General features: G+C 43.7%; 1 protein-coding gene across 1 annotated transcript in view; it reads left to right on the top strand.

The window, feature by feature from the left end:
- palm2akap2 (PALM2 and AKAP2 fusion) overlaps positions 1-15,000 on the top strand; it is a 103,920-nt gene that overhangs the window by 13,617 nt on the left and 75,303 nt on the right. The window contains exons 2-3 of the mRNA XM_080842159.1: positions 9,818-9,898; positions 14,281-14,411. Of these exons, the coding sequence (XP_080698285.1) occupies positions 9,818-9,898; positions 14,281-14,411 (212 nt within the window). The remainder of the gene's footprint in view (positions 1-9,817; positions 9,899-14,280; positions 14,412-15,000) is intronic.

Raw genomic sequence — 15,000 nt, 5'->3', positions numbered from 1 at the left:
TGCTAAATCCTCCCTGCACAAATATTTGATAGCACTGATTTTAAGTGCTGTTGTGTCTGATTTGGCATGGTCATGAGAAGACTGGTTCATCTCTGATTCATCACTGATTCATCACTGATTCATCACTGATTCATCTCTGATTCATCTCTGATTCATCACTGATTCATCTCTGATTCATCACTGATTCATCACTGATTCATCTCTGATTCATCTCTGATTCATCACTGATTCATCACTGATTCATCTCTGATTCATCACTGATTCATCACTGATTCATCTCTGATTCATCTCTGATTCATCACTGATTCATCTCTGATTCATCACTGCTGGACATGAGATCAGAGCCACTCTGGTCCTCTTGTGTGCAGAACTGTCCTTGGTGGTTATTCAACTCTGGATCTGAAGTCTTCCTTGGTGGTTATTAAACTCTGGATCTGAAGTCTTCCTTGGTGGTTATTAAACCCTGGATCTGAAGTCTTCCTTGGTGGTTATTAAACCCTGGATCTGAAGTCTTCCTTGGTGGTTATTCAACCCTGGATCTGAAGTCTTCCTTGGTGGTTATTCAACCCTGGATCTGAAGCCTGTCTTATTCCGTGTTTCCGCTCCCAGGAAGCTCCCTGGGAATATTGTGCATGCTCTATTTTGGTGGGTCCGTTGGGATGATTGCTTCTGACTCTCATGACGTTTGTCCACAGTGAGGAGTGAAAGACCCTCTCTTTGCATATGTGTCCTGTGTGTGTGTGTGTGTGTGTGTGTGTGTGTGTGTGTGTGTGTATCATGACGTTTATCCGCAGTGAAGAGTGGAAGACCCTCTCATTGCATAAGTGTCCTGTGGGGCTGAGCGAGGGGATGTGGTGGGGTTAGGGTTAGGTGACGGATGTTAAGTGCTGACTATTTATGTGTGCACTGCAAAAAATGCTTTTCTAACCTAGTGTTATTACTCTTATATTGAGATGAAAAATCTAGTTGGTCTTGTTTCTAGCTAAACTGTACTTACCTAGTGCTTTCTTGGTAAGGTTATTTTTACCTATTTCAAGCAAATATTACTTATTTTAAGAAATCTTAACAAGCCAAATTTGCTTAACGCACTGGCAGCCAAATGTGCTTGTTTTAAGCAAAATCCTGCTTAAATATGTAATTATTCGTCTTAAATCTAGAGGGGCATTTTTTGCAGTGTGTGTATCGGGGGGGCGGGTATTAAGAAAGAAAGCATTCTGGGAAAGAAATGGACTGAAGATAGAGAAGAGGGTCACAAAGACTGAGAGACAGTAAAAGAAAGGAGAAGACACATGGATATAGAATGTGTGCTGTTACGACCCGACTCGTGAGCCGCAACATAAATTGGAGACAGACCACAGAGTTCTACAAAAATAGCATTTATTATCTATAACACACAAACATAGAGTAAAATATATAGTGCCAAGCACCAGCACCAATCACATGCTGAGCACCAGCCTCCGAAGCATGGTGTAAATGCAAGGCCCTCTCTGAAGGTGAGCCTCATGGCTTTTATCCACACCTCCCCAGGTGTGGACAATCAGGCTAATTATGCCCATTCACCACCTAAAAACTGTTGCACTGCCACTGCAAAGCCAGTAGGGGTGTAGAGGGGCGTAACAGTGCTATTCAATTACCATTTCAGAGAATCACACGTATGGTGTGAGAGACTGAGAGAGTGAGATCTGTGAGAGACGTTTCCAAACTATAAAATACTCTGATAGAATATTAATAAAGCCCGCTAAAGTTGAAGAATGGACCGGAGGCAGAGTCAGTTTCAGTTGGTTTGTATTTCAGCATGGAGACCCCTCTCGCTGTTGGTTCAAGAACGGTCTAACCTGATAGCAGTAATGCTATCGCATTTATACAATTCAGGTTACAGTACAAAGGGAGAGGGGAAGGGCCACACCCTTTTAGGTGAGAGAAGGGGGGTGGGGGTTACAGTCAGAGGTTCACCTATGGGGGGATGATGCCAGGACACAAGGCCTCTAGCAGGAAGAGGGGGGGGGGGGTCACATGTCATTTGCATTGGATCTCAGTGAGAGACAGACCTAGTACACAATCAGAGTGAGTTGTAGATACAGAGCAGTACATCTTTACCTATAATAATAACAATAATTCCAGTTCCATCAATGCTAACAACACCAAGGCCGTGGGCTCAAAATGAGAGAGCACGTATGCGGATAAAATGCACAATATAATATAATGTAATAAGAAATATCCATCACGTTGGGTAAAGGTTTCTGCTCAATGAATGATCTGAATCTAAATGTAATGTGAATAGCCCCTGGTTACTAAAGTCTGTGATGGAGGAGTCTGGCTGATTCTCTGATTAGAAATGTCAGCATATTTGCCACTGTGGGTGGGTGTGGATCGGCGCAGTGAAACAATGACACTTCACTGAACACTGAACTGCTCTCAGTGCTGCTGCTTCACCACTCAAGCATGCAGCATCACAACCAAGGCATTCAGCATCACAACACCACCCAAGCATCCAGCATCACAACAATGGCATTCAGCATCACAACACCACCCAAGCATCCAGCATCTCAGTATTGCTGCTTCACCACCCAAGCACCCTGCATCACAACAAAGGCACGCAGGGTTCTATGACTCATGAGAGCCAAAGCCGTCAGCAGGACAGGAATGTGTGCTTGTCTGTCTGAAGTCATGCTGCAGGGTGCTGTAAGCTGTGTTCCCCTAGTGATGTAGTGCAGTGACTACAGTTACAGCCTTTCAGTGGCTTTGACAGTTCAGAGCGTTACTATCGCTCGGGGGGGAAGGGATCAAAAGAGGCATCACCTGATGATTGGTCTCTGAGCCTGTTTATCTGAAGATTTACTGTGAACACTTTTTCCACCACACTATAAAAAGTGAGAATCTTTATTCATTCATCAGAACAAATTAACTATAATCTTAATTTTCAATAGGATACTAGTGTTTGTAACTTTAAATACATATTATTGAATCCAATGCAATGTTATGAAACCAGTTCAGATGAGCAGCAATTCATGTTTTACTTTTGTATGTGTGCATGTGTCAAGTAACCATAGCAACACATCTGTTAAAAACACCTAACTCCAATAGTCCTCAGGTAACCATAGCAACACATCTGTTAAAAACCCCTTACTGCAATAGTCCTCAGGTGATTGTATGCTGACTAAAAGCAGATTATCCTCCTTTGTTCATCAGTGCATTAGTGCTCTACAGCCCCTATAATCCCCATTCTCCCTAGATGATGATGTATCCATCCAGAACATTCTCCCTAGATGATGTATGTATCCATCCAGAACATTCTCCCTAGATGATGTATGTATCCATCCAGAACATTCCTTTTAGCGAGCAGGAGTCCAAGGAGTCGTCTTGTGCAGAGAGATTCTGTGTAATCTGGAGCTGTGGATGGGGGGGTGGGGGGGGGGGGGGGGGGGGGGTTGAAACAGGGTTTCAGTGAGAGGGGGGGGGGGGTTGGAACGGGGTTTCAGTGAGAGGGGGGGAGAGGTTGGAACAGGGTTTCAGTGAGAGGGGTGGGGGGGGGGGGGTTGGAACAGGGTTTCAGCGAGAGAGACGGGGGGTTGGGGGTGCGGTAGGAGGTGTGCAGCTGTTTTCCATCTTAGACTCCAGACAGGTCCTCTTTGTTTGGGTCTCCAGTTGCTGGCCGAGCTTGCCATGCAGTGCAGTGTCCCACTTTCTTCTTCTCCTACAGACATGCACACGGACAGCCCTGACTTAACACGTTTCGATCTAAACCAATCATGCGTGTTGTGTGCTGGACAGCTAGTCGAGGTCCTATGATGCGGGTCGTGTGCTGGACAGCTAGTCAAGGTCCTGTGTTCTAGTCGAGGTCCTGTGTTCTAGTCCTGTGTTCTAGTCGAGGTCCTGTGTTCTAGTCCTGTGTTCTAGTCGAGGTCCTATGTTCTAGTCCTGTGTTCTAGTCGAGGTCCTGTGTTCTAGTCCTGTGTTCTAGTCCTGGTCCTGTGTTCTAGTCCTGTGTTCGAGTCGAGGTCCTGTGTTCTAGTCCTGTGTTCTAGTCGAGGTCCTGTGTTCTTGTCCTGTGTTCTAGTTGAGGTCCTGTGTTCTAGTCCAGGTCTTGTGTTCTAGTCCTGTGTTCTATTCGAGGTCCTGTGTTCTAGTCAAGGTCCTGCGTTCTAGTCCTGTGTTCTATTCGAGGTCCTGTGTTCTAGGCCTGTGTTCTAGTCGAGGTCCTGTGTTCTAGTCCAGGTCTTGTGTTCTAGTCCTGTGTTCTATTCGAGGTCCTGTGTTCTAGTCAAGGTCCTGTGTTCTAGTCCTGTGTTCTATTCGAGGTCCTGTGTTCTAGTCCTGTGTTCTAGTCCAGGTCCTGTGTTGTAGTCCAGGTCTTGTGTTCTAGTCCAGGTCCTGTGTTCTAGTCCAGGTCCTGTGTTCTGCGTAGTTTCCTGTGCTGGCTGGAGCAGGAAATAGACTCCTCTCAGAAACACAGTGGGTGCGCAGAAATGTGTGCCATTCCACAGGGCTGTTTAAAGCTGTGAAGAATGCACCAACAAAGTAATTATAGCCACAGCATCAGAATAGCAGTGCACTGTGGAGAGCCTCAGAGCTGAGGTGTGGAAGGATGGAAGGAAAAGCACTAAAGTGGATTCCTGGATGCCTTGGGAACAATAAACAACGTGAACTATAGTGATGGTGAAGGGACGATTTAGTGCAGGGATAAAAAGGAGTTATGATACTGGCTGATACTGTGTATTACAATCAAATGAAGAAAGAAGCTAAATGTGTCAGATTCGGTGTGAACAGATGATCTAACTAAGGTTGGCACTCTACAAGGAGAGAGTGAACAACAGCAGGGGCATATAAAGTAACGGGTTAGGGCTAGGGTATAGGGTAAGGGTTAGGGGATAGGGAGGTGGGAAAATATGCTAAATTAGTTGGTGAGTTTTGGGGAAACACATCAACAGATCAATACTTAAAAAGTATGAGACTAACAGATTCAGGGTATCACACATTATTGCATTAAAGCATTACATGATCCAACTGATAATTGTGAAACGGCTAATGCCAAAGTAACAAAAAGCAACAACAGTAAACAATAAATACCTTTTTAGAGTGGAATAAATCTGATCAACCACAAAGCAAGAGTCAAACACCAGGAACTAATGTCATCCTACCAGCCATCAGCACACACATCATAACCCTAACCCTAGTCTCCCAAACTCACTATACAAGCTTCAAATTCAATTTAGATATTTACAAACTATTTAGTAAACTAGTCAAATAAGTTGTATATTACTGTATGACGTGAACACCTTTGGCAAACATAATTGAAATTGGATCCACTCCATTGGCCAGTGTAACATACCCAGATACAAGTGGATTAGAATAACCAATAAAGCACAAAGAAGGCCTACTGTCTGACAAGCGAACTCAACTCACCCCCTGTCCTACCCTCTAGCCAGCAGATTTTACTTCTGTGAAACATCAAGATGTTCTGCAGCCACAAGTTTCAAATAATGAGCGTCTCTCCAAACACTATTCAGTTGATAAAGCCTTTTTACTCTATCCAAAGGTAATTCAATGTTAACAACAAGATAGCATTAGCACACGGTAGCCAATAGCTGGTAAAAACCTGTCCTCTTACTTTGTAAGCTAGCTAACTTGTTCACAAACCACTGCTTTAATAGGTGCTGCTATTGTTCTCTCTTGTGTGTTATAGTTTCCCATTGGGTAAAGAAAACAGCTTTTTGCTTTTTCTTCATAGCTCACATAACATGAGGGTCCTGACAGCAAGGACATCTTTATTAACTGTATCGCTTACAGGGACACACAGAATGTTGTGATGTGATCAAACACTGTAATTTGTCAGAGCTATAGTCAATTATATTTCCCTGAAAACACAAGGCTGCACACATTTGATTCAAAACACTTCAAAATCTAAATAGGTCTTTGCTATGATCATGTCCGTCATGGGTAATGTGTTGCCTGTTTGAAGATAGTAATTACAATTACAGATTATAAGATAGTAATTACCAGTTCAAAGCTCAGACAAACACAGGACTGCATAAGGTCCAGACCGATCACGGAAATGTTTTCTTGCCCGCTGCCAAACAAACTTGCAGATGCATGAACCATGAACGTTAGTGTCCCAGCCTGGGTTTACATTGCCTGTGCCAAGGTGGCAATTACTGCAGGGCGTTTAGAACCAGAGGATTATGGACTAGGCTTGAGTGGAGTCCCTTGGCACTGAGCTTTTGTTTGTGTGTGTGTGTGTGTGTGTGTGTGTGTGTGTGTGTGTGTGTGTGTGTGTGTGAGTGTGAGTGTGAGTGTGCGTGTGCGTGAGTGTGTGTGTGTGTGTGTGTGTGTGTGTGTGTGTGTGTGTGTGTGTGTGTGTGTGTGTGTGTGTGTGTGTGTGTGTGTGTGTGTGGATGCATCTTGATTTCTCTGTGTATGTCTGCACCACTAAGAGAGGCAGTTAACTATGACCCCTGAAGTGTGGGATCAAATGTGTGTGTGTGTGTGTGTGTGTGTGTGTGTGTGTGTGTGTGTGTGTGTGTGTGTGTGCCAGCTGTGGTTATGAGCTCACACTGGCATCTCCTTGAGAGTCTAACCAGACCCCTGCTGCTCCTGCGTGGAGCCTGTGCCAACTGCCTGCCCAGTCAAATCCTGGGTGGGCATCAACTTGGGTTATGTTTTTCCAAATAATTATCACGATGGTTCACATAAGCTTGCCATGGCAGCGATACCAAAGGCATTATGTGGTTAGCCCTGCAGCGATACCAAAGGCATTATGTGGTTAGCCCTGCAGCGATACCAAAGGCATTATGTGGTTAGCCCTGCAGCTATACCAAAGGCATTATGTGGTTAGCCCTGCAGCTATACCAAAGGCATTATGTGGTTAGCCCTGCAGCTATACCAAAGGCATTATGTGGTTAGCCCTGCAGCTATACCAAAGGCATTATGTGGTTAGCCCTGCAGCTATACCAAAGGCATTATGTGGTTAGCCCTGCAGCTATACCAAAGGCATTATGTGGTTAGCCCTGCAGCGATACCAAAGGCATTATGTGGTTAGCCCTGCACTCATTAGCTCCCTGCTCTAGTGGAAGCATTAAAGGCACCCAGTGCAACTTTCGAGGCTTGAGACTCGAAAAATAAACATCACATTTCTAGTCTTTTTTACACGTAGTAAGTTTCAATAACTCCATACCATTACATATCGACATTCAAGCAGCAAAGATGAGACGTCGTTGTATGGTTAGAACTGATAGAAAATCGTAAACAACAACAATCGCTGGTGGGGACAGGCCATTTTTACCAAAGACTAGAAATGTAATGTTTATTTTTAAGCCTCGAAAGTTGCACTGGGTGCCTTTAAGATATAGCATAATCGTGCATATTACACAGCACAGTGTTCAACACTGATGCATAGGACTGCGGCCATACTGTGTTTGTGGTTTGGGGGGTGCAGGGGTGTGGGTTGGGTGGTCATGAATGTCCGTGTGTGTGTGTGTGTGTGTGTGTGTGTGTGTGTGTGTGTGTGTGTGCGTGCGTGTGCGTGTGTGTGCGTGTGTGTGTGTGTGTGTGTGTGTGTGTGTGTGTGTGTGTGTGTACTCTGTGCAGGGGGTGGATCATTAACACGAGTGAACAGTGATGAATAATGCAAACCTCTCCTGTCCACTGTTACTGTACTCCAATCCTGTGGGCTGACATCATCATCATTCTCCTTTACCTTCATGCCTTTCTTTCTTCAACATGTCATCACACAGGACTCAACTTCTAATATCCCTCTCACTCTCCCTCCTGTCTCTTCCCTATATCATTTACATACTGGATTTGTATAGTGTTGAGGGCAGTACACATACATAGAAACTAGGTGTAGGCTAGGTGTCACAGATGATCCGTCCTACCCAATAGCAATGGAGATAGTGTGCTTATCTCCCAGCATGATTTGCCTTTGATACACCTCTCATGGTCCAGGGCTCTGATTGGTCAGTGTGTTTGCTGTTCTTGACATACATGCACACACGCACACAGCTTCTTCTGGAATGCGGCGGAGGTTGTGTGAGAGTGAATCTGTGTCAAAGATGACTCCAGTCAGGCTGTTATGACAACACCCATCTTAATGATTGCCACCCACAGCTGTGCAATGAGACTTCCTGTGTATTTCGGATAAAGATGGCATTGAGAGTGAGGAGGGAAGTTTGTGGGTTAAGACTTATAACATGAGCAAATGGTGTATGTAGCTTTGGAACATTGTCAATACATCCTATATATCAGTCAGCTCAGCTGAGTCCTTGTCAATATACTGTGTGCTGACCCCAATCTTAACCTGACCCTAACCATAATCTCAACATGACCCTGACCCCAACCCTAACCATAATCTCATATTGCTGTCCCTGTGTTTGGGCCCATTACAGTAAAGTTGTAACAGTGCTGTTCTATGGTGCAGAATACCAAGTGTAGGCTTAACAGAGATGGTTTCAAAATCAGATTCTAATTAATTATTCACCAACCACAGAAAGAAACTGATTCCCACAGTATCTGACCAACGTCTGACGGCCTGGGAAAAGAAATCCCTCTCCGCTCTGAGTCTGTCTCTGTGGATCCGGGGTAGCCTAATTAGTGCAGGGCTCACTGCAGCACAGTGGAGCGTTTAGGGGCTGTTTGATCCCCCTGGTTCCCATGTAGTCAAGTCAAGTCTTTTATTGTCAGATACACAGAACAACAGAGTTGGACTGGGCACTGAAATGCTTAGGACAGGACACCATACCACACTACCATAACCTAACAAGACATAACATAACATAACATAACATATAAACATAGAAACATATAAGTACTCCAACATGATATAACATAACATAACTTAACAACAAGTACTGAACATAAGATAACATATGAAGAGACAGGGTAGTAGACCTACTAGATAAACAATAAATATACAATATAGATACTAAACATAAATACACATACTAAACAGATACTAAACAGATAACATACCTACATGAGCTAAACTGAACATGAGCTGAACTGAAAATGTAGTGCAAACAGCAGTAAAAGTAAAAGTGAGCCTGTGAAGATTAAAGTGGCGAGTGTAAAGTAAGGAGTGCTTTATTGTTCATTTAGGAGTCTGATGGCCTTAGGGTAGAAACTGTTCTCCAGTCTGCGGGTGCGAGACCGGAGTCTGACACCGCACTGGGGCCTAAAGAGTCCAACATGGTGGACAGGAGAGACACTTAAGAAGCTGTCCAGTGTATCCAAATGTGATCAATGCTAGGGTCCAGTGTAACCAAATGTGATCAATGCTAGGGTCCATTGTAACCAAATGTGATCAATGCTAGGGTCCAGTGTATCCAAATGTGATCAATGCTAGGGTCCAGTGTATCCAAATGTGATCAATGCTGGGGTCCAGTGTAACCAAATGTGATCAATGCTAGGGTCCAGTGTATTCAAATGTGATCAAAGCTAGGGTCCAGTGTAACCAAATGTGATCAATACTGGCGTGCAGTGTCCAGTGTAACCAAATGTGATATCTGCTGACGTCTATCTACATTTGAGATGTCATTATTTTGTAGCCTTTCCTGCCTCTGTTCTCATTTTTCATATACATTAATATCTATTACATACAGTATATTTCTGAAGTGCTCTTTATGTTCAGTATGAGTGATTGATCTATCCACTTCTCAGGCTTACCATTCTTTTCCTCCCTCAGTTCTCTTCATGTCATATACATGAATATCTTATACATACAGTATACATGCATATATTTATGTCTGCATTTTTTTAACTGTTCAGCACAATTGACTGTTTGATGAAGAGTGAAATACTGAATTGGTCTTTCTGTGTCTTTCAGGAAAAACGAAAACGGCAATCAGAGATTGAGGACAAACGGCAACAGCTGGATGATCTGATTCTGCAGCTTCAGCATCTCAGGGTAACTATGGTGATGGTGTTCAAACCAGAGGATTATGGGATAGTTCAGCATCTTAGGGTAAATATGGTGATGGTGTTCAAACCAGAGGATTATGGGATAGTTCAGCATCTTAGGGTAAATATGTGATGGTGGTCAAACCAGAGGATTATGGGATAGTTCAGCATCTTAGGGTAAATATGTGATGGTGTTCAAACCAGAGGATTATGGGAAAGACATCAGGAGAAATTACAAAGATTTGCATATCACACATGTTTGTGATGGGTGTTTGTGATGGGCGTTTTTCTGCCAATCTTTATATATCTTATAATATAGAATTAAAATGTATACATAGTAATTTGTAGGAAAGTTCTATCTGAAATACATCTAAAACCGACCACATGTTGTGTAGTGAGAGCACAATGTTTATGTTGGGAATTCAGCATTTTCTGCCGTTCGTATGGGAGGTCCCTGAGAAAGAATCAGTACGTAGAACCCTTCACAAGCAAACACACAGTCTCTCAGGACCCATCACAGTCTAAACTCTCCATCTTATCAGATAACAGCGGTTTGCCTCATTTGTGCAAAATTGCTCTGTTGTTAAATCGCCCACATGTTATGCCAATTATGTTTCACAAAAACAAATGTACTGTAGTCACAAAGTAACTCTTGAAAGAGCTTTTGTTCCTAGCTTGCGATCCCTCCGGAGAAAGAGAATGCAGTTCTGGAGAAAAGTGCCACTTACTGGCACTGACCGAGGAGAAACTCTGGCCCTTGGGACTCGTGGCGAAAGAAAGAGACAGAATCAGCACACTAGAGTCAGAGCGAGAGCAAGTACAGCATTGTACACTAGGAGCTAGCAGCCCACTACTGCTGCTGCACTCATTAATCACCCAAGCAAGTCTCCTGCGTGGGCCAGTGATAAAGTATATGTGTGATTGGAGAATGATAGAGCTTTATTAGAGTAGTGTACAGGTATGTGCAGGAATCTACGTCCAAGGAACAGTCGTTTTAGGTTCAAGTTGTCGTGTGTGCAGATCTGAAAAGACAGCAGATCTTACACGATACATGTTAATGCAGAGGTGTGTGTTCAAGAGAGCAGAGGTGTGTGTTCAGGTGTCTAGGACTGCTGTTCAAGAGAGCAGAGGTGTGTGTTCAGGTGTCTAGGACTGCTGGGCAAGAGAACAGAGGTGTGTGTTCAGGTGTCTAAGACTGCTGGGCAAGAGAACAAAGGTGTGTGTTCAAGAGAGCAGAGGTGTGTGTTCAGGTGTCTGAGACTGTGGTTCAAGAGAGCAGAGGTGTGTGTTCAAGAGAGCAGAGGTGTGTGTTCAGGTCTCTGAGAGTGCTGTTCAAGAGAGAGGGAAGGAGGGCAGGATGAGTGGGGCAGAAGGGCAGGATGCTGCATGTTTGCTCAGAAGTGGGTGGACTGTGTGTGTGTGTGTGTGTGTGTCTGTGTGTGTGTGTGTGTGTGTGTGTCCCAGAGCAGTTCTCATAGGAAAGTGCAGTCAATGTCATGATACTCTATTTATGAGAGACCTTGCCGAGCTTTGTTTTTATGTTAATCTACATCAGACAGTCCTTCTGAAGGGCAAACCCTTATCAACTCGCTTGTTCTCTCAAGTGACTTCCTATTTCCAGCACAAACTGTACGCTCTACAAATTAAGTAGTTGCGTTTGTGTGTGAGTGTGTAAAGTAATTACGTTTTTGAGTTTAAGTGTGTGAGTGTGTAGAGTAGTTAGGTTTGTGAGCTAAAGTGTGTGAGTGTTTAACTTTAGGCTTTAAGTGTTGCTTAAAGTGTTTTTCACATCCTTTCAATGAATCCATTCCATTTTTAGCTGACAGATGTAACGCTGTTCAGTCGGACTGTTTAATGACATGTGGTCATTGTGTGTTTTTATGCTGTGTTGCCATAGCGCCCGGCTATGACCCTTAAATCTGACTGAGTTATGGGTTTTCTTTTTTTGCAGTGGCAGTACTGCTCAGTAGCAGTAGCAATAGTAGTAGCAGTAGTAGTAGCAGTAGTAGTAGCAGTAGCAGTAGCAGTAGCAATAGTAGAAGGAGAAGCATCAGTAGTAGTAGTAGCAGCAACAGAAGTATAAGTAGTAGTAGTATGATGAAGTGAAGTATGAAGTGGTAGAAGTAGTAGCGGCAGAAGTATAAGTAGCAGTAGCAGTAGCAGTAGCAGTAGTAGTAGCAGTAGCAGTAGCAGTAGTAGTAGTAGTAGTAGTAGTAGTAGTAGTAGTAGCAGTAGCAGTAGCAGTAGCAGTAGCAGTAGCAGTAGCAGTAGCAGTAGTAGTAGTAGTAGTAGTAGCAGTAGCAGTAGCAGTAGCAGTAGCAGTAGCAGTAGCAGTAGTAGTAGTAGTAGTAGTAGTAGAAATAGTAGTAGTAGAAGCAGGGTCAGTGCATTAGTAGTATTTGTAGCAACAGTTTAATTCAATTAAATTCAATTTTATGTATATAGCGCCAAAACAATACAATTGTCTCAAGGCACTTTACAGAGCCCAGAGCCTGAACCCCCTTAGGGTGTTACACAATGGCAACAGCACAATGTTAGCACATATCTATGTCTCACACTTACACACAAGCACACACACAGTAAACCAATGACCCATACTTACACACACATACACACACACATACAGTATATTACGACAACAGGCTAGCTGTTAGTTTGGTGTGCCTATTGGCTGCTGCCGCGACCACAGACACATAATACTATCTGAGAGACATCTACTGGAATCTTAAATGGGTGATGCAATCCAACCTCTCTGTAAGACATAGGACTCTCTCTCTGTAATGATGAAGGGTACATGACCAATAACGGGCCATTACATATGCAATCTATATGATCCGGTGTAGGGTACATGACCAATAACGGGCCATTACATATGCAATCTATATGATCCGGTGTAGGGTACATGACCAATAACGGGCCATTACATAATCTATATGATCCGGTGTAGGGTACATGACCAATAACGGGCCATTACATAATCTATATGATCCGGTGTAGGGTACATGACCAATAACGGGCCATTACATATGCAATCTATATGATCCGGTGTAGGGTACATGACCAATAACGGGCCATTACATAATCTATATGATCCGGTGTAGGGTACATGACCAATAACGGGCCATTACATATGCAATCTATATGATCCGGTGTAGGGTACATGACCAATAATTGGCCATTACATATGCAATCTATATGATCCGGTGGCTGCCTTTTTGGTCACAGCATGTTTGATTTCTGATGTGAAAAAGGAAGAGAAAGCTATGCCTTAGCAAGGAGAGAAAGTTATGTCTTAGCAAGGAGAGAAAGCTATGTCTTAGCAGGGACAGAAAGCTATGTCTTAGCAGGGACAGAAAGTGATGTCTTAGCAAGGAGAGAAAGTTATGTCTTAGCAAGGAGAGAAAGTTATGTCTTAGCAAGGAGAGAAAGTGATGTCTTAGCAAGGAGAGAAAATTATGTCTTAGCAAGAAGAGAAAGCTATGTCTTAGCAAGGAGAGAAAGTGATGTCTTAGCAAGGAGAGAAAGCTATCTTTATGGTGTGTCTTATATGGTGAAGAGGGGAAAGAGAGGGAAAGAAAGAGGAAATTGTGGCACAGTCAGCCTTGGCTGTCTACCAGTATGCAGATGCGTGTGGAAATACTGTTTCGGTGCACCTAGTTTCATCCATTCCTCCAGGACTAAGTCCTTCAGTCTATCACAAGTTGGAGAGAAACTACATCTAGGGGAAGATGGCGTCTCTTTGTTCTAATGTTTGTCGGTGAGTCTGAAGTCTCAGAGGTCTCAGGCCGTCTGCTTGCTTCTTCTGCATTCCTGCAACAGCTTGTGAAACAGTGAAAGGAATTCAGCTTGTTCAGCTTGTAAAACAGTGAGAGGAATTCCCAGCGGTCAGAGACTGACTGACCTGGGAGAGGAGGTGATGACGGGGGTGAGGAGAGGGGTTCTGGAATGAAGTAATGCTCGCTAGAGGCCCTCCAAAACAGCATGGGTCTGAAGGAAAAACCGAAAACACACACAAACACACGCAAACACACACACACACACACACACACAAACAGCACACTGCAGCTCAGTGTAGGACAGAACAGCACAGAAGAGCACAGTACAGCAGCACAGGTCACAAGGTAATGATACACGTGGCTTAATATATGATGCCGAAGCATGGAACAGCACACTGTAATCACGCCTCATATATGATGCTGTAGCCAATGACAGCACACTGTAATCACGCTTTATATATGATGGCATAGCACGGAACACATAACACATGGGCTCTGAAAGCGCCTTAAGACAATTGTATTGTTTTGGCACTTTATAATACAATAATTTTGATTAAAACTAACCCTTATCCTAACCCTATATCTAATGTGTTGATCTGTTCTCCGCCTTCAGTCCAAAGCCACGAGGGAAAGATGGCTACTCCAGGGAACACCAGAGGCCCCACATGAAGGAGAGGACAGCCCACGGAGACAGGTGGAACAGGACGAGCGGCAGGTCAAGCAGCTGGAGGAGGTGGTACACAGGTACGTTAAGCAGCTGGAGGAGGCTCCTCCCCCGGAGAGTCATGGCACTAACGGTGGCCTCAGGTGGTCAAATGGCAGTTTGGGGCTTCCATCTGGTGATACTTGATGAAACATACATAGCTGGATGGTTGAGTGGTGTGGACAGGTTAAGGAAGTTGCTATAGTTACAGTAGCTTGCAGGTGGCCTAGTTTTAGCACCATAGGGGCGAAGCCGTCATGACTGACATCACAACTTGGAGTTTATTTTGACGAGTATAATTGCACAGCTGACATGACACACTTGACCCTTGCTTGACATGGAAAATATATCATTTTGTCTTTAGCTGTGCGCTTCTTTGTGCTGTGGTGGGAGTTTGGGGTGTGACTGACGTTACTAAAAAGGGGCAAGCAAAAAGTCTGGTCAACTTTGACTCAAAATTGCCTGAAAACTTTTAGAAGAAGACAACTGCATCTAGCACAATTTAGAGACTATATCTCATTGATAAACATAGAGTAATAATTAAAGAAAATGGTATTTCAAATTTTCAGTAATTACTTACAGTAAATATAGTGTGAATGACGTTACAACTTGTCCACTTATGCAAGTGCA

This window comes from Sprattus sprattus (assembly GCF_963457725.1).
Source record: "Sprattus sprattus genome assembly, chromosome: 7".
NCBI classification, from domain to species: Eukaryota; Metazoa; Chordata; class Actinopteri; order Clupeiformes; family Clupeidae; genus Sprattus; species Sprattus sprattus.
Note: the sequence above shows the minus strand (reverse complement) of the source record. Positions and strands in the feature narration are given on the sequence as shown.